At 48.8% G+C, this 23,065-nt stretch overlaps 2 protein-coding genes across 4 annotated transcripts in view; one reads left to right on the top strand and one right to left on the bottom strand.

Annotated features, from left to right (window-relative positions):
• Nucleotides 1-829: 829 nt before the first annotated feature.
• ARX (aristaless related homeobox) lies at nucleotides 830-12,671 on the top strand. 2 transcript variants are annotated; one of them, XM_081277310.1, is made up of 5 exons: nucleotides 830-1,217; nucleotides 2,939-3,815; nucleotides 6,384-6,429; nucleotides 9,189-9,517; nucleotides 11,778-12,671. In XM_081277310.1, the coding sequence occupies exons 1-5, from the start codon at nucleotides 1,022-1,024 to the stop codon at nucleotides 12,016-12,018; spliced, it is 1,689 nt and encodes a 562-aa protein (XP_081133436.1). In that variant the 5' UTR covers nucleotides 830-1,021; the 3' UTR covers nucleotides 12,019-12,671. The 2 variants fall into 2 exon arrangements, with proteins under 2 accessions (XP_081133436.1, XP_081133435.1); XM_081277309.1 differs by lacking the exon at nucleotides 830-1,217 and having other exon boundaries at nucleotides 2,498-3,815.
• A 6,770-nt stretch (nucleotides 12,672-19,441) lies between these two features.
• Nucleotides 19,442-23,065, bottom strand: part of POLA1 (DNA polymerase alpha 1, catalytic subunit) — a 296,467-nt gene continuing 292,843 nt past the window's right edge. For both annotated transcript variants that reach the window (XM_081276741.1, XM_081276742.1), the window contains exon 37: nucleotides 19,442-20,688. In XM_081276741.1, the coding sequence (XP_081132867.1) occupies nucleotides 20,543-20,688 (146 nt within the window). In that variant the 3' untranslated portion in view covers nucleotides 19,442-20,542. The remainder of the gene's footprint in view (nucleotides 20,689-23,065) is intronic.

Below are 23,065 nucleotides of genomic sequence, written 5' to 3'. Positions count from 1 at the left end.
AGGAGAATCAAGGGAGAAGGGGGTGACTCCCAGACCCGTCCCTAGTCGCCCCCTCCTTGCGGCTATAGCCGCTGGTCCCTTTCCACCCTGTAAGTGCTCTAGAGAAGGCCGAGTGTTGTTGGCACAGCTTTATCTTTAACGGGGCTTCTTCTCGTTCTAGAGTTAAAAATCTGAGAGGAGAGCAGTGGGAGACGCTATTAATAAGAGAACAACAGCGAGGCTCTGGGTGAAGACAAACAGCGCAAGGCGTTGGGCCACAAGACAAAACCAAACGCCCCGAAGGCAGATGTCTGCTCACGGCCCTCACCCTGACACCTCGGAGGTCCGCCAGCCTAGAGAGGATGATGACTGAGCACCGATGAGGTCAAAGCGCTGTCCCGGCTGCAATATCGGCTTTGAAAACTGTCAGGTCTGTCTGAACATGAACCAGCAAGGTCCTCGGGCTGGTGGGATGGGCGCGTGACGCCCAAGTGGCACTCAAAGACCGGGCATCCGAATGAGCAAGAGCTTTGGGCCAACCCTAAAGGTTTAAAGAAGGAAATGAAGGAAAAGGGTAGCAAACATAGAAAGTTGTTAACCTAAAAAAAGAGAGAAAGAAAAGAAAATTGACTCTGGTGGTGCCCGCTGCTACACCTCCCCCCCCCAAAAAAACCCGCTGGCCCCTATGAAATCCAGTCCAGGCTTTGTATTGCGCCCGCAGCCCGACGCAGCCCGGCCTCTAGCGAGAGCCAATCAGAAAGCGCCTCTCAGCACGTGGAGGAGAGAGACTCCAGAGCTCCGCGCCCGCTGCTCACTACACTTGTTACCGCTTGTCCTGAGCGCGGAGAGGGCGAGCTCAGGCTGCGAGCAGGGGCGGGAGCCGGCAGCCGGCAACCGAGAGAGACAGAGAGGCACAAAGATCGCAATAATATCCGTTAAAACCAGCCATCTAACCCCACCCACAACACACACCCATCCATCCCACCCGCCGAGAGAGACAGCCAACAGTCCGCTCTCTGCGCCCAGGGAAAAAGCCCCAACCATGAGCAATCAGTACCAGGAGGAGGGCTGCTCCGAGAGGCCCGAGTGCAAAAGTAAATCTCCAACTTTACTATCCTCCTACTGCATCGACAGCATCCTGGGCCGGAGAAGCCCGTGCAAAATGCGGCTGCTGGGAGCCACGCAGAGCTTGCCTGCCCCGCTGGCCAGCCGCGCTGACCAGGAAAAGGCCGTGCAAGGTAAGGCTGCACCCATCAGGCACCTGCAAGGGGCACTGGGCACTGGATGTTTGATGTTCGGGAGCCAGGGGCCTGGGGGGTTGTGAAGTTGGAGAGGAAGAAAGGAGAGGGAACAACTCTGAGGCCTGGTGCCTCTAAGAGCAATGAATATCTCACTGGGGGCTGTCTCCCTCCCTATGCTTCCAGAGAAAGCAGAAGCCCAGCTCCGCTTTGGGACTTTGTAGATTATCGGGCGTTAGTCTTTAGATAGTTTAAATACCCCTTTTGTTGGCCTTGGGTGTACTCTGAAGAGAGCTGATGTCGCAGAAATAGCAGATGCTCTCTTAGACCCTCATGGAAACAACTTGATGAAGACAAGAACCCCAAACGCTGGTGAATGGGGGTCTCCAGGCAGGATGCTTGGCCTTTTCTCTTTAGAAAATTTCTTTTCACATGGTGTTTTCCTTTTTTTTTTTTTTAAATTGTACATTACTTGTGATCTCTTAACCAAGCTTTCCAAAAAAAAAAAAAAAACAAAACAAAACAAAACAAAAAAAAAAAAACATTTCCCTGGGATTTCCCCAATGCTCTTTATTGTATTTAAAATGTATGAAATGTGTGGCTTCTGGGTGCTGTTTTTTTCTCTGCTATGTTATTTTTTAAAGAATTGAGCTGTTGAGATGTTTAAAAGGTTTTATTTTCTAAAATTAAAAATTGCAGAACATCTGTCGTTTTGCCCCGAACCTGTTACTCTCAAGTTTCGCCTTAAGCTGGAATGCAGAGGTATAGCTAGGAAAGAACTGTTCGTTTCTTTTAAAATTTGAAACCCGTGGTCCAGCCACAATGCTGCTTGGAAAACAGGACCTGATGGTGGAGAAAGGGCCGATTAAAATAAAACTGACTTTTTCCTTTTCTTTTTTTAGCCTGAAGTGGCACCTATGCCAGCCACTTCCTCGAAGGGAAGGAGCGGCCTGTGCCTGTTGCACCCCCCTCTCTGTCCCGACTCCAGGCCTTTCCCAGCACATTTTTGCCAGGATTATTTTTCTTTGCCATTTTGTGTAAGGACCCCGGCCCCTCCCGCTGTGAACTGTTGGGGCGCGGCCTTAGCTCTGGGCCACACGGCTTCTTCGCCCCGCAGGGGTCGCCTGCGGGGCAGCGCCCCTCTTACCAGCCCGTGCCCCTGTGGCGGAGCAGCGGGCAGAGGTCGTGCGCAAAGTTTTCAGAGTACTGGCAATTTTTTAAAAAGTTATTGGATGTTTCGGATGGTCCCCTGGCCCAAATGTGAAGAAAAAAAGAAGTGGGAGAGTGGGCGAAGGCAAAGAGAAAGGAATGAAAGAAGAAAGGGAGGAGAAGAAGGGAAAGCACGCAAAAAGATAAAGGAAAGGGGAGAGAAAGCGAAAGAGATAAGGAAAGGAAGAGGGGAGAAAGAAGGAAGGCAAGGAAAGAAAAAAGAGGGAGGGAGCGAAAGGAATAGATAAGGAAAGGGGAAATAAATGGCAGAGTGAACGAGGGAAGGGAAAGAGGAAGAATGGGAAAAAATAAGGAAACAAGAGAAAGAGGGGCAGAGAAAGAAGAAAGGGCAAGAAAAGTGGGGAAGCCGGCTAGTCGGAGCCTGGTGGACCTGGGGCTGTGTGTGCCTAAGCCTAGGCACGCAGGGAGTTGCAGAGGGTTGGCCCCATGCGGTGGTTCTGGCGGGGACGCCCTGGCCCACTGGCTCGCTGACTGCTCTCCCTTGCCCGCAGGCTCCCCCAAGGGCAGCGGTGCCCCGTTCGAGGCAGAGCTGCACCTGCCGCCCAAGCTGCGGCGCCTCTATGGCCCTGGCGGGGGCCGCCTCCTCCAGGGCGCCGCGGCGGCGGCGGCAGCGGCGGCGGCAGCAGCAGCCGCGGCGGCCACGGCCACCGCGGGTCCCCGGGGGGAGGCCCCTCCACCGCCACCGCCAACCGCGCGGCCAGGGGAGCGGCCCGACGGCGCTGGGGCCGCGGTGGCCGCGGCCGCCGCGGCCGCCGCCGCCTGGGACACGCTCAAGATCAGCCAGGCGCCGCAGGTGAGCATCAGCCGCAGCAAGTCGTACCGCGAGAATGGGGCGCCCTTCGTGCCGCCGCCGCCTGCGCTGGACGAGCTGGGCGGCCCGGGGGGTGTTGCGCACCCTGAGGAGCGCCTAGGCGCGGCCGGCGGACCCGGCAGTGCCCCAGCGGCGGGTGGCGGCGCGGGCGCTGAGGACGATGAGGAGGAGCTGCTGGAGGATGAGGAGGATGAGGAGGAGGAAGAGGAGCTGCTGGAGGATGATGAGGAGGAGCTGCTGGAGGACGATGCCCGAGCGCTGCTCAAGGAGCCCCGGCGCTGCGCAGTGGCCGCTACCGGTGCCGTGGCCACAGCTGCTGCCGCCGCTGTGGCCACCGAGGGCGGGGAGCTGTCGCCCAAGGAAGAGCTGCTACTGCATCCAGAGGACGCTGAGGGCAAGGACGGCGAGGACAGCGTTTGCCTGTCCGCGGGCAGCGACTCGGAGGAGGGGCTGCTGAAGCGCAAGCAGAGGCGCTACCGCACCACGTTCACCAGCTACCAGCTGGAGGAACTGGAGCGAGCCTTCCAGAAGACGCACTATCCGGACGTCTTCACCAGGTATAAGCGCAGGATGGTCACGATGGCAATGGCGGGAGGGCACGCTGGGGACTCTGAGAGGGCTGACAGGAAGGGAGGGGCCCCAGACTCTAGGCAGTCACTTTGGTCTTGACTTTGCCGAGGAGTGCCTTTCCAAACACCTACCTTTGCTCATCTAAAACTACCCACTCCCTCACCCCCATTCTGGGCTTTAAGTTTAAGCTGGGATAGTTTCTCTTCTTCCTAAGGTAGTTCCAGTTTAACATTTCCCAATTACAAGTTTCAGTTCAAGGAAAAGAGCCTTTCCTTAGAGCACCAGACTAAGCCACTTTGGGGAGGCACGCACACGCATTGCTTAGGGCTTTCAGTCCTCGCCAGGTCCCCGGAGAGGTGCAGGGAGTACTACCCGCGGTCACTCGGCAGAATAGAGAACGGGCTATTTTTGGCCACTGTACTGTGCGCTCATCACCCCTGCCTGGTGTCCCAGGAGTCTGGTGGGTATCGGTTACACTGTTTGCAGTGAGTCTGGAGCCCAGTGCCTGCAGAGGAGGTCTTTAAAAAGATCCGAGTACTGTCATTTGAGGACTCCTGAAATAACCAAAGGAAGTCGGAATTGGACAGTGTTTGGTGTCTCTACACCTGAGTGGCATTAGCCAGAGTCTCCCCCTCTGGTCTCTGTCCTCCCCCCAGATTAACCCAGTGTTTGTTTACTGTAAACGGGTTTTCTGAACAGACGATGACTAATGGAAGCCCAGCAAAGAGGCAAGTAGTTGGGGAAATTTTTCTTTGGACAAGTGTCCAAGCCGGCTTGCGGGGTGGTTGTTGCTCTATTTCCCACTTGCTCTGAGTTTTGGGGGTGGGGGAAGATGTGCCTTTGGGATAACTGAGACTCTGGGCCCCGACTTCAGCTGATCTGGGGGTGCCCGCAGGTGGGAGCCTTTCTCTCCCACCCCAAGGCCAATGTTTCGGCTCAGCTGAAGAGGAGCCAGGGTTAGGGCAAACTTCCTCCATGAAGAGAAAGGGAACCGGTGTCTGCCTGGCGCAGGACTTGTCAAGCAAGCAGCTCCTTCGCAGGAAACGTGTGCAGATTTTCAACGTGCATTTTAGAGAAACTTGCCTGTCCCTTTGAACTAGAGGATACATTTCTTCTTAGGAACCAGAAGGCCTGAATCAACTCCAAATTATAGTTGGTCTGGCCATTGCCAAACTCCAAACCAGAAGCAAGAAAATATAGAGGATTTAATGAGGGCGTGGGCATTTAAATTTGATTGTCCCTTGAGCTTAACTTGGTCTTCCCCGTTGTCACCTAGTCCCATCCTTATCTTTAAAAAAGGAAATAAATTTTAAAATCAGTGTTACTATCAAATAGCTCACTAGACCACCGGCTTTTTGCATTTATCAAACATGTGTATTTCAAAAGAAGAAATGAACTGGTGTCAGTTGGTATCCAGGTCCGCCTTTTTTTAGCTGGGGGGGGGGGTGCAAAGTGCGTGAGGAGGAGCCGCTCCTCTCTGCTACCCCACCCCCACCTCTTACCAGCCTAGGAGTCAGCCCCTTGGCGCCAGCCAGAAGTGTAGATTTAGATTTGCTAGTGCTCACTGTAACAGGCGGCAAAGCAAAGCGCTTAGTGAACCGATTTTCTCCAGGTGCTGAAGTTTCAGGTGTGGACAGGAGGCCTACTGGCAGCACAGAGCCAGGGCCCCAGGCTCGGCAACCCCCGCTCTTTCATATTAGCGAGCGGAGAGCCAATTATTCTCGGTGCGCTCATATTTTCGGTAAACAGGTCATAAGCCATTTTACAGCATCTTAATGGTTTCCTATTTGCCTTAATTGTCGCAGTAATAACTGCAATGACGGGGTAGGGTTTCAGCTAAATTGACTTCCCCTGAGATGGGCAGGGTTTGTAGTGGGCACTGGAGTCAGGAGGTATGCAGAATTTTGTTTAATCGAAAAATTACCCCACTGAACTCTTAACAAGCTTAACATATCTCCAGAGGGTAATAGGGACTGTGACCTAAGGGGGTAAGGGAGGGAGGAAGGCGGGGGAGAGAGAGATGGAGGGAAAGGCAGAGAACTGATAAGGGGAGAGAGAAAAAGAGGAAAGGGGAGGAGATACATTTTTTAAAGGAAAAAAGCAGAATGAAACCAAGAGGGCAGAAAAATATTTCTTTAGGTGAGTGTTGAGCTCTTCCTGTGTTTAGTATTAGGACAAAACAATACAAGAACTGTGATGACTGTGTGTGTGTGTGTGTGTGTGTGTGTGTACACACACGTGCATGCACGTGTATGAGAGTATTTTCTGTCTAACTCTGGCCTAAGGGAGAGAGAGAATCCATGTGTCCAAGTTTGTAGAATTATAGACCAAGAAGCCATCCCTGTCACACTTGAGTATGTTATATAATATTCTATATCTAGCAATATGTTGTGGTTTTATGCCTTCAATCAAATAGTAGGCACTCCAGTGGTGAAGAGATGGCATGCTCATGTACTTGGGGTGGAGCAGGCATGCAGGGGACTGGAGGAGGGAAAGTGGCTGAGAGGGAGTTGCTGGGGCCTGTAGTGACCTATCTGTGTGTTGCTTTCTTATAGGGAGGAACTGGCCATGAGACTGGACTTGACTGAGGCCCGAGTCCAGGTGAGCTGTAAACAGGGAAAAAGGGAGGGAAGAAGGCTAGGGGATAAATGGAAGAGAGATATGGGTTAATGAACTGGGGGGCTGTGAGAGCCCCTTCATAACAGGAAGAGAAGCAGAACCAGAAAAGTAGATCCAAGCACTGACACACACAAAGATATTTAAAAATTAAGACTTGGGAGGTGGGAGGGGAATATTTCTGGGTTTAGGAGCCTGAGAAAGGAGTCCAAGTTCAGAACAGGGGTTTTATAGTCTCTGAGACTACAGTTCAGGAGTCCCCAGTCCCAAGGCTCCTATAGAAAACAATCCATGATCTGACTTCTCCTGATTGAAATAATGGGATGGAGCATGGATTTGGTTGTTAGACAAATCCGCTCAGCTCCAAGCAGGTATTTGGCTGCGATTAAGTCTCCAATCGGGCTTCATAAAAGCCCACTTAGTGCTAGAACAAACAGGGCCATTTGAAGGCAAAATGCTGTTTGATTTCCCCTCCACCCCGCACAAGGAGCTGGCTAATGCTATTTGATTTCCCATTTTTTATAGCAATGAGCCCACATTGATCTAATAGGGAGTGAGTGCAATGCTATTAAAGGTGTTTGCAGCCCCATACCAGAGTGCATTTCCGAACCCAGGCCTCATAACCAAAGAGACGATCAACACCAGGCAGCCCCGATGGCCAACAGAAAACAGATGTCCCTGGGTTAGGAGCTGAGTGAATCACTTTACAGTCAAAATCAAGCGCTGATAAAGCACAATAAATTCCATATGGCTCATTTAATACACAACAGCTTCTTGCATTAGAGGGCTAATGATGAGGCCTGTCCCCTCCTTTCTGTTGACACATTTCTCCATTGTCAAACAGAGATGTGACAGCAACTCCGCATTTTCAGCTCAGGGGAACAAGTCGTGGGAAAGTTAAATAACTTTTAAAAAGAAAGAGAGCGCCCCCTCCCCTTCTGCTCTCCTCCTATTCACTGGAGAAGATGTAATTAAGTGAATATGAATTATTAGAGTCCTTTCGTTTACCTTTGGGGGGCCTCAGAGGTATTAATTCAATAATGAGGAATTGCAGGGGGACATCTTGATAATTGCAGTTGAGTCAGAGAGACGATCTGTCTGTAAAGGTTTTCATGTTCTTTAAGGGCATTTTGCCTCCATTGCCCCATTCCCCTCCTTTACTCATTGCAATCATGGTGGGGCGGATATTCTCTAGACAGATTTGGATGCACAAAAGCTGCCCACCCAGCCTGGTCCTATCTACAGTCTAACTTTTTCAAGCCTCTGAATCTCCACACTGGAGTGTTTCTGCAATTCACAAATAGATTATTTGAAGGCTGTGGAATATAATGGATGGGCCCTTTTTTCAGCAGAAATTTAAGTAATCAACTGATTTAAGTTCTTGATTTTTCTTGCCCTGGGTAGCTGTCTAGAAGTCAAACCAAGCTTAGTTGCTAGACAACCCCCAGGGTAGATATTTGAAGGAAGTGAGTGTCTTTTAAAATGTTAAACATATTCCTCTGGTATAGTTTACATTATATTTTAATATAACTCTGTATAGCCCTGGAGTTCATTCTTAATTTTTAGACTTGTGTGCAGTCATAAACCGAGTTCTAAAGATATTAATGCCTTCAGGGGAGAAGGAGCATATCTTCTCAGCTGTGGGTGTGATAAGCAGGTCACATAAAAATAATCTCATGCTCCTGGGGGTTATTTTTAGATGATGGTAGCTGCCATGTTTCAGGTAAAGGTCTCTATTAAAACTGTTTCTTATTAACAATTAGGAAAATACCTGGCTGAAAACCTCCCCCAAGCCTAGAGCTATCTATTTAAATAACCGATTTAAACCACATTCCCAAAGGGAAATAAAAGACTTATTAGCTCTGAAGGTGGGAAAAGTCTACTTGTAACTTGCCCTCTGATTTCTATATGCTCAGGTATTATTTGTCCATGCAGTCAGTCAATCCTTTCTTGCACAAAGCTGGGCCCTACAGAGAGCAGGCTGTGAACCCCCATTTCATTTTAAGGAGAACTAGCCCCTAAAATATATACCTGTTTGGTAATTATTGTGTACATTTATTTCCTCTCTCCCATCATTTCCCATACCCTAGAACCCAACATAGTGCACTTAGGTATTCAATAAATATTTCTACAAAGAATAAGTGAGCCTCCTTCCTGCTTTCCATTTCAGTACAGAGCAGGGATTTTGCCAGCTCTTGGGTAAACCTGAGATAGGTGAAAATAGCTGATATGCAGCAAAACAGACCTGTCATTCATCACTTGGTGGCTGCCTATTTTTGAGAGTCACCTCTGAAGGTGCTTTCATTTGCCTTACTCATTCCTCATAACAACATTATAAAAAAGTTTTATTTTCCCCATTTTATTGTTCCCATTTTACAGATTAGAAAACTGAGATTCAGAGATATATATGTAGCCCACCTGAAGTCGTGCAGCAAGGAAGAGGCAGCCCAGACATTGAAACTGGTGTTCCCATGTCTAAATACACTAACCCATTTTCCTTAAACTTAAAGGGCTAATTGGAATACCTGCTACAAATGATTTGCTTGTCCTGTGTTTCCTGCTCTCTTTAAATCTGGGTTCCTTTTCAATCTAGTTTGGCCTTGGGTGTGTCAGAGAACAACCCCAGGCCAAAGAGAGACCAGATGGGCCTGGGCACTGTAGAAGGGAGGGAGGGGCCGCGGCGCGGGGAAGGGTCTAGTAAGTGCCCAGAGCCATGCTGACCCCAGGCTTTCTGCACCTTACAGGTCTGGTTCCAAAACCGTCGCGCTAAGTGGCGCAAGCGGGAGAAGGCTGGTGCGCAGACCCATCCCCCGGGGTTGCCTTTCCCCGGGCCGCTCTCGGCCACCCACCCGCTCAGCCCCTACCTGGATGCCAGCCCCTTTCCCCCGCACCACCCTGCGCTAGACTCAGCTTGGACGGCTGCTGCCGCCGCCGCCGCCGCCGCCTTCCCGAGCCTACCTCCGCCTCCTGGCTCGGCCAGCCTGCCGCCCAGCGGGGCGCCGCTGGGCCTGAGCACTTTCCTGGGAGCCGCCGTGTTCCGGCACCCGGCATTCATCAGCCCAGCATTCGGCAGGTAATGCACGGCCTCAGTCTCTCTCATACACACAGAGGCTGAGGTCAGGGAGGTGGCAGGAGACTAACAGGGGGCTACACACATCTTTCTTTGGCCCAGCCTCAAAGACTTAAGTCAAAGAAAATACTCTGTAATTTTGACTTGGAAAAGGAAATGTGGGTTCTTAAGGGAATGACTAGGGACTGAGCAAGAAAGGGGAGACAGTTGGCAGTAACACCGGTGACAACCAGGAGTGTTCAATGAAAGCTGTAAAGGTACCATTCCAAGGCAGCCAACAGCCTTGGCCATTGGTGGTATGAGTGCCCTCAAGTGTAGACTGCAGAGCAGGGATGACTTTTCAAGTTTTGCAAAAGTCTTTCCACATGCCCAAAGCCTGGCAGCCTGAGGAACATATTCCTGATCTCTGCTGAGAGCCCTGGAGCCGAGAGCCCTGGAGCCAGGAGGCCCTCTGGGTGCAAAGAATTATTTCTTCTTCCCCAGACCCTATCTTCCTTGTCACTCAAGTGGCCTGCTGCCAATGATACCCCCATATATGCAACCTCCAACCCCCACAGCGGCACAAGACAACGAAATAAAAGAAACAGTTCACCGTATATTATAACTCCCTTTCTTTAAATGAACACCGAGTGATGAAATTTAAAAATCTGTATAATCACACAGACAAAGAAACAAAGGAGGGATGTATTAAGTTGGAAAGTGCAGTGAAAATAAAACTGAATGCAGCTTCAATGATCTCTCTTAGGGAGAACAAAGGCATAATAGATTCATCCAACTGCGCAGCTACTTAACAAAAATCATCTTAGATAAATTTTTAAAAAAAGACTAAGTAAAATTAGTGTCTTGTAACAAACTGATAAAATAAACAGCAAGTGCACTGAAGTGAAGTTAGTGACTCAGTTTACCTAGTGGAACCAGCACATGGTACGTCCCCCTCCTCTCACATAATATCATTTCTTTTTGGAAAGAAAAATTAAAGTTTTGGGTCTCCTCCCCACTTTCCCCCTTTGACAAGAAATGACTTCTAAAACCAAGGGAACCACGACTGCAGTACCGGGGTTCAGAGAGGCTGGAAGAGGGTGGTGATGGGGGTGGCAGGAAATGCAGAGTGGGCTTGGGAGGAGGAGCTGGCGCTCCGTGAGCCCAGGTGGGCTCATTTCTAATTGTGGAAATCGTGGATTGGCCCCGCGGGGGCTTGGAGCCAGAGCTCTGGGGACTACTGGGAAAGCCTGCAGGCCCCTGAGAGGTGGTGGGGGTGGGGGCCTGGGGCGCGGGTCGGCGGTAAAGTGTGGAAAGGGTGGAAGCACCACGGAGCAATCCCGGCGCCGCCCAGAGGCGGTGGCGCTAGCGCTGGCATACATCCCAGGCTTGGGCATCATCTTGCGCTATGCCCTGGGGTCGCGAGCCTGGGGCTCTCTGGAGCAAGAGGCCGAAAAGGCACAGGCTAAGCGGCGGGAGAGTGTCGCCTCGCTAGGGCGTGGGGCCGCGGGTGGGTCACAGCCGCGTGCCCATCGGAAATCAACAGGAGGGCGCCCTTCATCCTCACCCCGCCGGTATTGGCCAGACACCCACCTCTTAGTCCCACTCTGGAGGGCGGCTGGGTCTGCACTGGTCCACAGGAAGGTCAGCAAGCAAGGCCACCTTTTCCAGGGTATACATCTTGAGCTGAGAAGGGACGGGGTAGGGGAGAGATATCAAAGTCTTCAGCATAGATCTTAGCTAGCTTCCTTCCTTCCTTCCTTCCTTCCTTCCTTCCTTCCTTCCTTCCTTCCTCCCTCCCTCCCTCCCTCTCTCTATCTCTATCTCTATCTCTATTTCTCCTCTTTTCTCTCCACGTGATCTCCAGGCAAATAGTTTAATTGGAACACCAGGCCTTGGAATGCACCCCTTTTCTTAAGAGAAAGCACAAAATCCGCCGCAGTTGGACCCTGGGGGTTTTGGCCTCGGGGCCTGCCTCTGGTCGGGGTTCTGGCCCTTCCGGGAATATCTGGTCCTTTATTTATTTATTTTTTTCCTTTCCCGGTTGAGTCTCTGCTCCGGTAAAGGGTAAAGGCCTCCCAGTGTGCTCCAACTTCCACCCGTGCCACCTGCTACTCCTCAGCTCGAGGCCCACCTGGGGCCTGAGTTGCGGCACCCCTGGGGCTGCGCCCCTCTGCGCCTTCAGCGCCCCTCTGCTCCGCTGGTGAGAGGCTGCGGGAAAAGCCTTCCCAGGCACTGCACTCAGCTCCCGAGGCCATGACCGCGCTGTTTGCTCTTCCTGCAGGCTCTTTTCCACCATGGCCCCCCTGACCAGCGCGTCGACTGCGGCCGCGCTCCTGCGACAGCCCACACCCGCGGTGGAGGGCGCGGTGGCATCGGGTGCGCTGGCTGATCCGGCCACTGCAGCCGCAGACAGACGCGCCTCTAGCATAGCGGCTCTGAGGCTCAAGGCCAAGGAGCACGCGGCGCAGCTCACGCAGCTCAACATCCTGCCGGGCACCAGCACGGGCAAGGAGGTGTGCTAAAGGCTGCCTTCCACCCTCGCGCCTCCAGGCGCGTCCCGAAAGGTCACCTCACTCAGCACCACTCAAGACCAAATGGAAACAGAGGACCAGCACACTCCTGAGACGGCACTGAGAGAGCGCAGCCGCCTTCGCAGCAGCCTGGACGCGGGCAAGGCAGCCCTTGGCGCTTACGGACGTGGCACCTCCTCGGCTGGCTCTCCATCCGCCCCCGCCCCCGCCCCTGCCCCTGCCACTGCCAACCTCGCTCCAACTCGAACGTCCATTCTCTCCCATTCTTTACTGAAAATATCGGGGAGGTTTTCTCCCCAAGACGCCTGGTATTGAAGTTAAAATGTTAAAAAGCCCAATCTCTTCTCCTGACACCCCACTTAGCTTTTTTTTTTTTTTTTAATAGCATTTTTGCGCTCTAAGTTCATCTCCCCAGCGCGGCCCGGCGTGAAGCCAGGGCCAGGGAAGCGAATGCGAGTCTGTAAGATAGTTAACAGTGCACTTAAAGGAAAGGGGCGTCTTGTTCTTGTTCTCTTCTTTATCATACACCAACCAAGGTTTTTATATCAAACCAAAGGGAAATACTCTGCTAGAATATGGACTGTTGAAGTCACCAAACTGTGATTATTGATTCTGTACATACCATTGTTATTAAAAAAAAAGAACAGAGCTTTGTATATTTGAAATGTTATAACGCAATTGCACTCAGCGTGGTATGGTAAAAGTTTGTCCTCCTGTAGATTCTTACTGTGTTGTAGATACGGTAGGGTTCCTAGACAAATATTTATGTACTCAAGCTCTTTATTTAACTTATTAACTGTAGAAGCTTCCGAAACCTTCAAGATAAAGGCAATGGTACAGTACTTTTGTGTAATGTGTAATTGTTACCACTTTTCCTTGCTATCTAGTGGAGAAGTGTCACGCTCAAAATAAAAAAAAAAAATATATGTTTAACAAAAGGAAGTGTGAATGTTCTATGTAGGCGATGAGGGGACAGTAGAAGGGCCCTTGATGGGGGCCAGGGGTGGGTTCCGGCGCCCAGGCACCTCCTGGATTTATCTGCACAAGCATTTTCCTGGCAGAGGCCCCTGGTTTGAATTCAGTCCTCCAAGGGATCGGGTTTCCTACAAAGGTTAAGGACGCAGCCGCTGTGCTTTCACGCGCATCTCAACTTCCCTGGTCGTGTCACAGCTGGAACTTGGGGTCCTAGGCTATGGAGGTGGGGTGGGTTCTATGGTAGGTGGGGGTTATGTAGGCGTTGTTGTCGGTGGTGTCAGAAATTTGAAGCGAGCGAGAGTCTTGGATCGGAAGGCTAAGGAAGCTGTTCGTGAAAAGTGCCACGTAGCAAAGAAGTGCGGAGTCCGAGAGAGATGACAGGTAATGGCGAGAGCTAGAAGCCAAGGCGCTGGCTTCCGAGGGGGCGGGCTCCACGGTACACTCACTGGGAGGAGGGAGGGAGGGAGGGGAGGGAGAAAAGAGGGTAAGCGAAAGAGAGTGAGGAGAGAGGGGGAGAGAGAGAGAAAGAGAGAGAGAGAGAGAGAGAGAGAGAGAGAGAGAGAGAGAGAGAGAGAGAGGGAGAGGCAGAGAGAGGGAGAGAGAGAGAAAGAAGAGAGGAGAGAGAGCTCACGCAAGAAAGATGATGGAAAGGCAGCGAGGGGTATCCAAGTGGCAGATCTTAACTCGACAAATGTCATTACATCACTTATCCAGGCATTGGGAAATGTATACATTTTTAAAAATCCAAACAACTCTGGTTTCGTGAGGAGACCCAAACAGATTTGCGATCCTTAACCCGCTCGGCGCACTCCTCCCGTGGCGGGAACCATAGCTTCCCCCTCCCCCGGGCCCTTCCAGCGCCCCTTCGGGTGACCGCTTGGTGGAAGCCCGCCCGCGGGGGCTGGGTCTCGCCAATGCTCCCAGGGTGATGGGAAAGGGAAGAGAAGCTTAATTAGTTTCAATTTGCAGTAATTAGCGCGCCGGACCTTTGGGGAGAGGGGCAGGCGGTGGGGGGGGGGCTGCCGCGGCGTGACTACCGCGGTTCGCGGAGTACTTGGGGCCAGCCGCCCCGCCACGCCGCGGGCCAGTCGGGGGGCGCGGGCGTGTCTCGTGGCCAGGGCCGGTCGGACTCCTCGTGCGCCCTGGAAGGAGGCGGGCAGGGTCCAGTGGCGGTTTGGGGCGCGAGTGTACAGGCCGAGGGGAAGGTACAGGGTCGGGCAGAGGTCAATGGCCCTTTGGGGAGGTGACCAGCAGGCCCAGCAGCTGTGGTGCTCTGGCCCGCGCATAGTCGGTAAGGCCAACTGGTCCAGACGTCTGGAGGCTCTGCTTGGGGAGTGTTAGGCTCAGCTCGCCCGCCTGAAACTCTTTCTGGGACTTTGGCTTTCTTTCGGGTGGGTCCCCTCTATGATGGCCTAGCTGGGGACTCGCCAGGGCGGTACTCACAGGCAGGTGGCCGGCCTGGGGCATGGGAAGGGGTCTCTACCTACACTCCACCTCACACTCCTTTCCCAGGTTTAGTAAGGCTGGGTGGAAACTTTCTAGGGCATTCCTCCAGGCCTGAAAGTCTCAGACCCTCAGATTCCACAGACTCTGCCCTAGGGCAAGCTGCTTCCCTAGGGTGGACAGGGCCGCTGAGGAGGAGATAGCCGAGTGCCAGAGACGCCTGAGGAAAGGAGGGAGTTATTTATTTATTTATTGGTGGTCGATATCAATTTTCCGTCGATTTCGGCTTTTTGTTTAGTAAGGCTTCTTTTTTCCCGTCCAGGCTGCCAGTTGGATGGTATACGAGAAACAGTACCATTCTTCCTGTTAATGAACCCTTTTTTAAGTCATTTTTTCTCATTTGACCCTTCCATGGAGCAGAAGCAAATTGCGTGAAATTACCTCCAAGGATTACATTTATTACTGGCCAATGAGAACCCCTCGCCTTGTTTTACAAACTCTTAATCCTATGTCATTCTGATGCCGAAAACAAGCTGGGTCCTGGGCCTCCTATTCTTTCAACTTTCCCCAGCTGGAGGGACCTCATTCTGCACTTAATATTCCCCATAAATATCACACGCTAAAGACCCCCTGACTTCCAGCAAGTCCACATTAAACATGTGACATGTCACGCATGACAAACTCTGAGTATCTTTTCAAAGCAGCATTAAAAGCAAAGAAACCAATTTTCTTCTCCTTCCAAACCTCCCCAAGTGCTGAATGATGGGGATTGGAAAGAGCCACTGGAGCGTACTTAGGGGGATTTTATGAGATTTTCCAGAATGATTTAATCTTATTGTGAGCATTATTAATGAATGGCAACCCAATTTGGCCCCAATATCTGGGAACTCAGTCACAATGCTGGGAGCGGCTGACCCCACCCCCAACCTTAAGCAAACCTCTTCCACCATGGAGGAGGACATGTGGAGCCCTGGGGTGTCCAGGAGAGTCCAGTTCATGGCATGACTGTCTCCTATCATGCCCAGGGCAGAATGGCCCAACACCTGCTTTCCCATTGCCACCCCCACAGTATTTTGGGGGGAAGTGTGATTGGAAGCCCTATTGGGGCCTCTGTGGGAAGATTGAGGAAAAAGGGTAAGTTAATTTGCTACATTTTCACACAGGTTAACCAGATCGGGAGGAGGCATTTGGCATATTAGCAAAAGTGTTCTTCAGTCACCCATGGTCTAGGCTGTGGGCAGTGGTGAGGGCAGACATCTTAAGTGTGTGGTGAGGAAGTTAGCAAGAGGATGAATTAGGATGAGTGATTGTTGAAGGGAAACTCAGTCTTAACCTAAAGTTACTGGGATTGGGCCCTAATCAATTCCCCTTTCTTGTTACTGCCCCTCCTGATTGGGGCAAACATTCATTATTGTTGCATTTGATTTATAATACCAAGAGTCAAAGCACCTGTAGTTCTCTGTTTAGTATGGTTTTGAGTGTGGAGATCTTTCTAGGATAGAAAAAAAGGGCTGATGTTGGAGGAGAGGAAATTATACATGGGTTAGCCTAACTTGCTTTTAGAGGAAAAAAAATGTACATGAGCATGTGTGTATGTGTATACACAAAAGTGAGTGTGTCTGAATGAAGGGGGTCTTAAATGGAGCCTAAAATGGTATTTTGGAACACAGAGTTCCCCAGAGCAACTGCATATTTAACTGACAGTGGCAGCCTGGCTGGGGGGGCGGGGAAAAGGAAACCCGCTACCTGACAGGGGGGAAAAAGCATTTTTCAAAGGAAAAAGTAGTGTTGTCCCTGGACGTTATTAACGGTCCAGTTTGAAGTATACATTTTTTCCTTTAAAGAAAAGGGAGCGATTACCAGTTATACATTAAGAAATGTCATTCAGTCATTTTTATTCATTCTCCGGAAATCTTCGTAAAAGCCTGAATCATACTTCTACAAGCAGCAATTTTGTTAATCCAGGGGGTTATTACTCTGGGCCCTTATTAGGTTCTACACCACTGCCAAGCAATCCTATAACCCTCTCAAAAGAAGTTTACCTCCCTGTTATAAAACCAGTAGTGGTATTTATACTGTGCAATAATTAGTGTATTACTTGAATCCACTAACACGTTCATTTTATCTCTGCACAAAACCTCTAGTCTGCTTATAGAAAGCTTGTGCCTCCTTTGGTGCTGTTAAAGTGGTGAAAGAGTGAATTGAAGGCTGGTTGCACTTTCTCCTTTTGCCTCGCCTTAATTCCCATCTCTTTTTGCTCTCATCCAATTAGCACAGTGTATTAAGCGGTTTATCATCTCATAGTCAGCTATTGAGAGAAACAAGGCGAGCACTTTGCAATAGAACCTGCGCTCCTTTGACACCCTCAGGTACTTACATATTCCACTGCGCTATGAATAATAGAGGAAGAATGGAGCGCTAATTCCCTCATCAAAGAATGCCTTGTCTGCTGCTTTGCTCAACAACACCATTCTGATCAAAAGAAAAGCAATAAAGCTTAGCATAACAAAACGAAACCTACTTATTAGCTTAGTGGTTAAATTAATGCAGAGCCGCTGCTATTCAAAACCAAGGTTTGAAAACAGCCTCCAACAACCTGATAATGCTGCCTTCGGGATGAAGGAATTTTAATCTGAAATTTGAGGCTGGCTCAGATGAGTTAATCTATTAAACTGCTATAAGGAAGCTCTACCACAAACCGTTCAATTAAGAAATATTTAGGTGAGGGGAGAGAAAGAGAGACAGACAGACAGACAAGAGGGAAAGGGAGAGGGAGAGAGAAAAGAGAGGAAAATGCAGCTTCAAATTTGGAATGGCAGCATCAAATAGCGTGGAATTGAGGGGCCGAGGATCCTGACAAGAGGGTCTGAGGCTTAATGTTTTTCATAAAACCCTGACAAAGATAGGGAAATCTGTTTTTGGAGTTTTCTTGTTTTTGCATCTTCTGCCAAACTCACTTTCAATGATGTTTGAAAAAATGTGTCTCAAGGTGTGTGTGTGTGTGTGTGTGTGTGTGTGTGTGTGTGTTGGCTTTAAGAGGTGGCAAGGGTTGGAGAAAGGGGTGGTGGTGAAGGACAGTGAATTCATTCCCTTTCAGCATCTGAACTCTAATCTACAAACTTTGATTAGCCCCCACATCCTGTGCAAGCCTTAAAATTAACTCCATCTATTTTTCAGGCAAATTAAAATTTTACAGGATTTTCAGCTTCTGGCCTCTTCTATCTACCTTCATATGAAGGAGAGTTGAGGGTTAGTAAACTGTGCTCAAGACAAGCTGATGTGCAAGGATCTGTTGTAGGTTAGATCCTAGTTCCTAAATTAAATTAAATAGAACAGGTGTCCTTTTCAGGGGCATGGGGCTCTAAGCACAGCAGGGTCCTTTTAGAGTACCATTTCCCAAGTGGCTCAGATAGATTTTAACCCAGAGGTCTGGCCCACACAATGTTTCAAATTTTGTTCTAAAATATCAGTTGCGAAGGTTTAGGAATAAAGAAACTTTATGGAATATTCAGGTTCTTGGCTTCTCTTAAAAACTGCACCACATGGTTGCTCTGGGTCCTGTCCCTCTTCGTATTACTGCTGCCCCTTTTAGACAATCCAGGCCCCTGGGTAGCATGAATCTAGCTTATTCCATTCATTCTCTTTTAGCATTTAAGACCTATGCCAGAGAGCCCCATGGAGAAAGATGGGTAGGCAGCTTTCTCCCCTTAAAAGCAGTGGGCAGCATATCTGCACCAATTCTACCCAGTATGCTATCAATCAAGGCAAAGGAAGGAGTAGTGACCTTTCTCAGAGAAAAGAGAGTAGGTGATATTCCAATCTTCCAACAGAGATCCATTGTAATTCTTCAAGTTGCAGTTTCCATAAAGTTCTGGAATCCTGAGGTACCTCTTTTTGGTGACTGTACTTAGAAATGTCTGATTTTCTATAGATCTTCTATATAAGTGGTCCCTGCCCTCATAGTGATTACAATCTAGAGGCAGTGACAAGAAATAAACTAGTGAGGCATTATTTAAGTCTTTTGGAGTTTCTGGATGACCAAGTTCAGGATAATTCTTATAATCAATATAATCCCAGGACTCAGAAATTAAGGAAAATATGCCTTCTCTTTAGAAAGCGAGTGGGGGAGTGGCTCTAGAAGCACCCACTGGAGAACTATCTCTATAAACTTATATAATAGCAATTATCAGAATTGACCAAAGGAGCAATAAAATCACATCAATCCCTTAGTTTCCTCCAACTTGTAACTGACTACAGAGCTTTTAGTACCAATTAATTAATCAACAGGAACCTAATCCCAAAGTATTTCTACTTTGAACTTGAGTGTAAGAGCAAGAGGACAGGAGATAGGTAAGAGACTGAAGGGAGAAGGGAGGGAGCAAAAAGAGAAGGCAAAGCCAGATTGAAAGGTGGCTTCATCTCCACTACTTAACAAGTATTCCTTCCCTAGGGGACCTTTATGTTTGGTGCCTTTCTCCCAGGGAGAAAACAAATGAGCTTTGTTTTTCAAGAGACACCATGGAGCTCCTGGCTTAACTCCCTTTGGTTGTACAAGTCCACAAAGTCACATTAGAAACCATACCTTATGTCTGTCTCTCTTTGGTGCTGGGGATCAAACCAGGGCCTTGTGCATGCTAAGCACTGCTCTACCCTGAGCTATTATAACACCAGGCCCCATACTTCACCCTTTTTTTTTTTTTGGTGCTGGGGATGGAACCCACATGCTAAGCAAGCACTCTACCACTGAGCTATACTCCCAGAGCTTGCATCTTATCTCTTAAAGGATCCAAAGTCCACAGAAATTTTCCTGAATTCTAAAATTCAGAACATTCAAAGGCCTTGACATTTGCAATAATCTATGAGCTGGGTTCTAATCTCAGTTGCAATGAAAAAAAGAGGGTTGAGGTTTGGGAAGGGGGTAGCCTTCAGTCAAACAGTATTCCTTGCTGTCCCTGTAGTCAATTGTTTGTGCCCAATAAGAATTCATTACAACTGCTTTCCCTTTAGAAAAACTTTATTCTTAAGTATAAAGTACAGCATACTCTCCTTTATAAAAACACATAGGTAAACATTTTTAAAACACAGCATAGTTATACAAGGGGAAATATATTTTGTTAGTACAATCTTACCAATAATGTAAGAAAGATTGACATATTGAAATACTTTTTGCTGCCGCAAAGCAGGCACCATTCTGAAGAAAATGAGGAAAAATAGTAAGCACCAGGGCCAATTAACCATTCTCCCACTTTGCCAAATGCAACACATCGATCCTCATCCCAAATGCTACACTTTCTTTTTGCACTGCTAAAGACAGAAATCAGGGTCTCATGCATGTTAGGCAAGTGCACTCTACCACTGGGCTACATCCCCAGCCCTTTGATGTCCTATATTATTTTAAATGTGCTTTCCTGTTGTATAAACTTTTACCTAAACTTTCTATTTAAGTGTGGGTGTGTGTAAATGTAAAACACCTGTTCAGTGTATGTGTGTGTGTGTGTGTGTGTGTATGTGTGTGTGTGTTGGATTTTGGAACAATTCAATAGAGTCCATTCTGTTTATTTTTGTGTGCAAGGATTCTATATCTCCCCTGCCACCCACTACCTATCTGAAAGACAAGACTAAAAAAGACAGCCACTTCTATAGCAAGTGGCTGAGGAATCATCTGAATTTAGACTGTGTTTAATTGGCATGTGAAAAGGCAAAATGTTACTACTGCTCCTGCTGGGATGCAGAATCCTCTCTTTGGGGAACACCTCTACTACAGCCCTGGGGCAAAGTCCAGGGTCACTTACATATCAGCCACTTTCAATTAAAATAGCAATTTCCCTCTCCTAGAAACCCAGTTCCCAATATGTTAGGTCTTTAGGGACATGGGGAAGAGCTCAGTGGTATATCATAACATGAAGACTGGATCTTCTTTGATGCATGGCAGATGAAACATTTTTGCAATCCCTCCTTCTAGTTCACATCCCACGTGAACATGAGATGCAGTCCTTAAGGGAAAAGCAAGATATTGGAGAAGCAGTTAGGGCCAGAGTAGAGGTGCTAAGGAAGCTGGGATTTGCAACTAGCCCTCCTCATTCGCTTGTGGATTCCCTTAGGACTTCACAGCACAACTGGCGAAGAGTTTGCTGAGGTTCACTTCAGAGTAGCCACTCCAGGACAAGAACTGCTCGGCTGTGTTCTTGAGTTTTCTGTAGTCCTGAAGAACTTTGGGTGTAAAAAACTGCTTCTTCAATTTTTCTAAAGTGAAATAAAAATAAAAGCATTAGAAGTCTCTTCTTCTATGTATGTATAATAGTCAAAATACATTCTACTGTCATGTATAACTAAAAAGAACAAATAAAAAAATTTTTTTTTAAAGAGAGAGGAGAGGGGGGAAGAGAGAGAGAGAGAGAGAGAGAGAGAGAGAGAGAGAGAGAGAGAGAGAGAATTTATTTATTTATTTTAGTTTTTTTCGGCGGACACAACATCTCTGTTTGTACGTGGTGCTGAGGATCGAACCCGGGCCGCACGCATGCCAGGCGAGCGCGCTACCACTTGAGCCACATTCCCAGCCCAAATAAAAAAAAATTAAGTTTCTTCTTTACAGACCATTTGATAGTTCTCAGGCACTAGAAAAGGGAGTATAGATTGGGTCTGCAACTCTATGTTTCTGAGTTCCTCATAATCTTCAGGGTATTCCTGGAGCCAGTCCAATGTTGGGGTGCCCAAGATTCCTCTGTTAAAGCTTGACTTCCTTTTGCCTGCTGGCCTATCACTCACTTCTCAACACAAAGCTGACTCAGTACCTGGGCTGGGGCCACCTTTTACTGATGCAAATCGCAGGTGCACACCCACGTGCAGCAGACAAGGTAAGCTCCACTTTCGCAGGCATGCAATTGTATGTGAAGTCTGCATGTGGCTAGAAGTACCTGGTCTCAAAGGAAAGAAGCTATGATTCCTTGCGCCTCCCAACCCATGCTCCCCAGATCACTGGGCCTAGTCAGTTTCTCCTAGTCCCTTCTGTCTTCATTTCTCTGCTAAAGGGGACTGCCTGGAGAGTACTTGTCTATTGCCAAGATTTCTTTTTTGCCAATACTGTGTGAACTCACTGTATATAGTGCCCTGGCCTCTGGATCCTGTTACTTCACCCATTCATCCCTGGCTTTCCTGTTCTGAGAAAACAGAAAATCAGCTAGAGACAAGATCCTTCCTTTGCCTCCCCAGAGACTGCTACTTCTGTATTTTATTCTTTGAAAAGAGCAGTAGGGCTGCTATACACAGGTCTGATCTTTTCGGGGATCTAACCCTGCCCAGAATGGTTAAGATGATGCAGTCTTTGTTCAAAGCTGCTCAGGAACCCCATGAGGCATTCTGAGAAGTTGACTCTTTTTTTTTAAAATCCCCATATTTTATGGCCTAGGAAACTGGAAGGTTAAGTCACTTGCCCAAGGTCACACAAGAAGCAATCAGGGATATAGATATATAACCCCAGCTAGCCAGAACCCCCAGTCCATACTTGGAGTTGAGTTTCACTTCTGACCCCTTGCCCCCAATCCAATGCTCCTTAATAGAGAAAGGTAGGCCCCAGAAATCAGCTGTTCTGGAAGTGAGGGCCCTGGACACTGTGCCAAGGTGCCTGAGGGTGGGGGTGGGGGAAGTGGCCCAGCACCTTGGAATAGGAAAGGATTGGGAAGGAAACACAGAAGTGACAGGATGTCAATCACAGAAAACAAAACCCCACTGAAGTCCACAAAACCCCGGAAAATGAAAACTCGGTCTCAAGATTTTTGTTCCTTAGTTACACATTCACATTTGTTCTCCACAACCTTTTCTAAATTACATCAATGCCTTTCCAAAAACAACAACAAAAAGTTTTGTAGAGGATTTAAATGCCCAAAGGGGGTGGAAAAAGAGAGGAAGGAAGGAGAGGGGGGGAGAGAGAGAGAGAGAGAGAGAGAGAGAGAGAGAGAGAGAGATGCATCATTAAGAGACTATAGAAAGACAATTTGAAAGTTCTAATTATCGGAGTCTGAGAATACACAACAAAGGCCCCAAGGCTGCCTCCCGGCAGGCCAGAGATGCAGGCTGGCAACCCTGTGCATGTGAATGACACAAATGCATCTGATGACTGGGGAGAGCACATTTAAAGAACTGCGGTAATAAGGAGCAGGGGAGGAAGAGAGGGGACACAGCTCCTGATGTGTTTACCTCCTCTGCTGATGGGATATTGACTTTTCCCACCAGGTTGGTTAGAAAGGGGACTATTTACGCTGCCACACAGCAGAGCTAGAATGACAACCAGCGTCACTCAGTGCTCTTCTTCGTAAAAGACAACTGTGACCGCTAGCATATCCCATAGCCGGTCAATACAGCCCAGGCACCATTCCACGCTGGTGAGAGATACAGATAAAAGCTCCCACTTGCTTCCCCAATGAGAATGTAATCAATAATGTATGGAAGGTCTTCTAGGAAACAGAACTGGATGAGCTGTCACAGGCCACATCACGGGCAGAGGCTGGGAGGGCAAGAAGTCATCCCTTCTCGTGGTTTTCCTCTTCCCTCTTTAGGCACCTGGGCCACCCATGTTAGGCATCACATTAAACTGTTACCCTGTTTCCATTAATACTACACCCAC

The sequence above is a fragment of the Spermophilus citellus genome (genome assembly GCF_964194105.1).
Source record: "Spermophilus citellus genome assembly, chromosome: X".
Taxonomy (NCBI): Eukaryota; Metazoa; Chordata; class Mammalia; order Rodentia; family Sciuridae; genus Spermophilus; species Spermophilus citellus.
The sequence above is the reverse complement of the archived record's forward strand: the minus strand, read 5'-3'. Positions and strand labels throughout refer to the sequence as shown.

What these genes read in the sequence shown, in the direction of transcription:
- ARX (XM_081277309.1), top strand. Translation starts at nt 2,725, where the DNA reads ATGGGAAAAAATAAGGAAACAAGAGAAAGAGGGGCAGAGAAAGAAGAA. An exon ending in TATCCGGACGTCTTCACCAG is followed by an intron (nt 3,816 to 6,383) that starts GTATAAGCGCAG and finishes GCTTTCTTATAG; the next exon opens with GGAGGAACTGGCCATGAGAC. An exon ending in TGACTGAGGCCCGAGTCCAG is followed by an intron (nt 6,430 to 9,188) that starts GTGAGCTGTAAA and finishes TGCACCTTACAG; the next exon opens with GTCTGGTTCCAAAACCGTCG.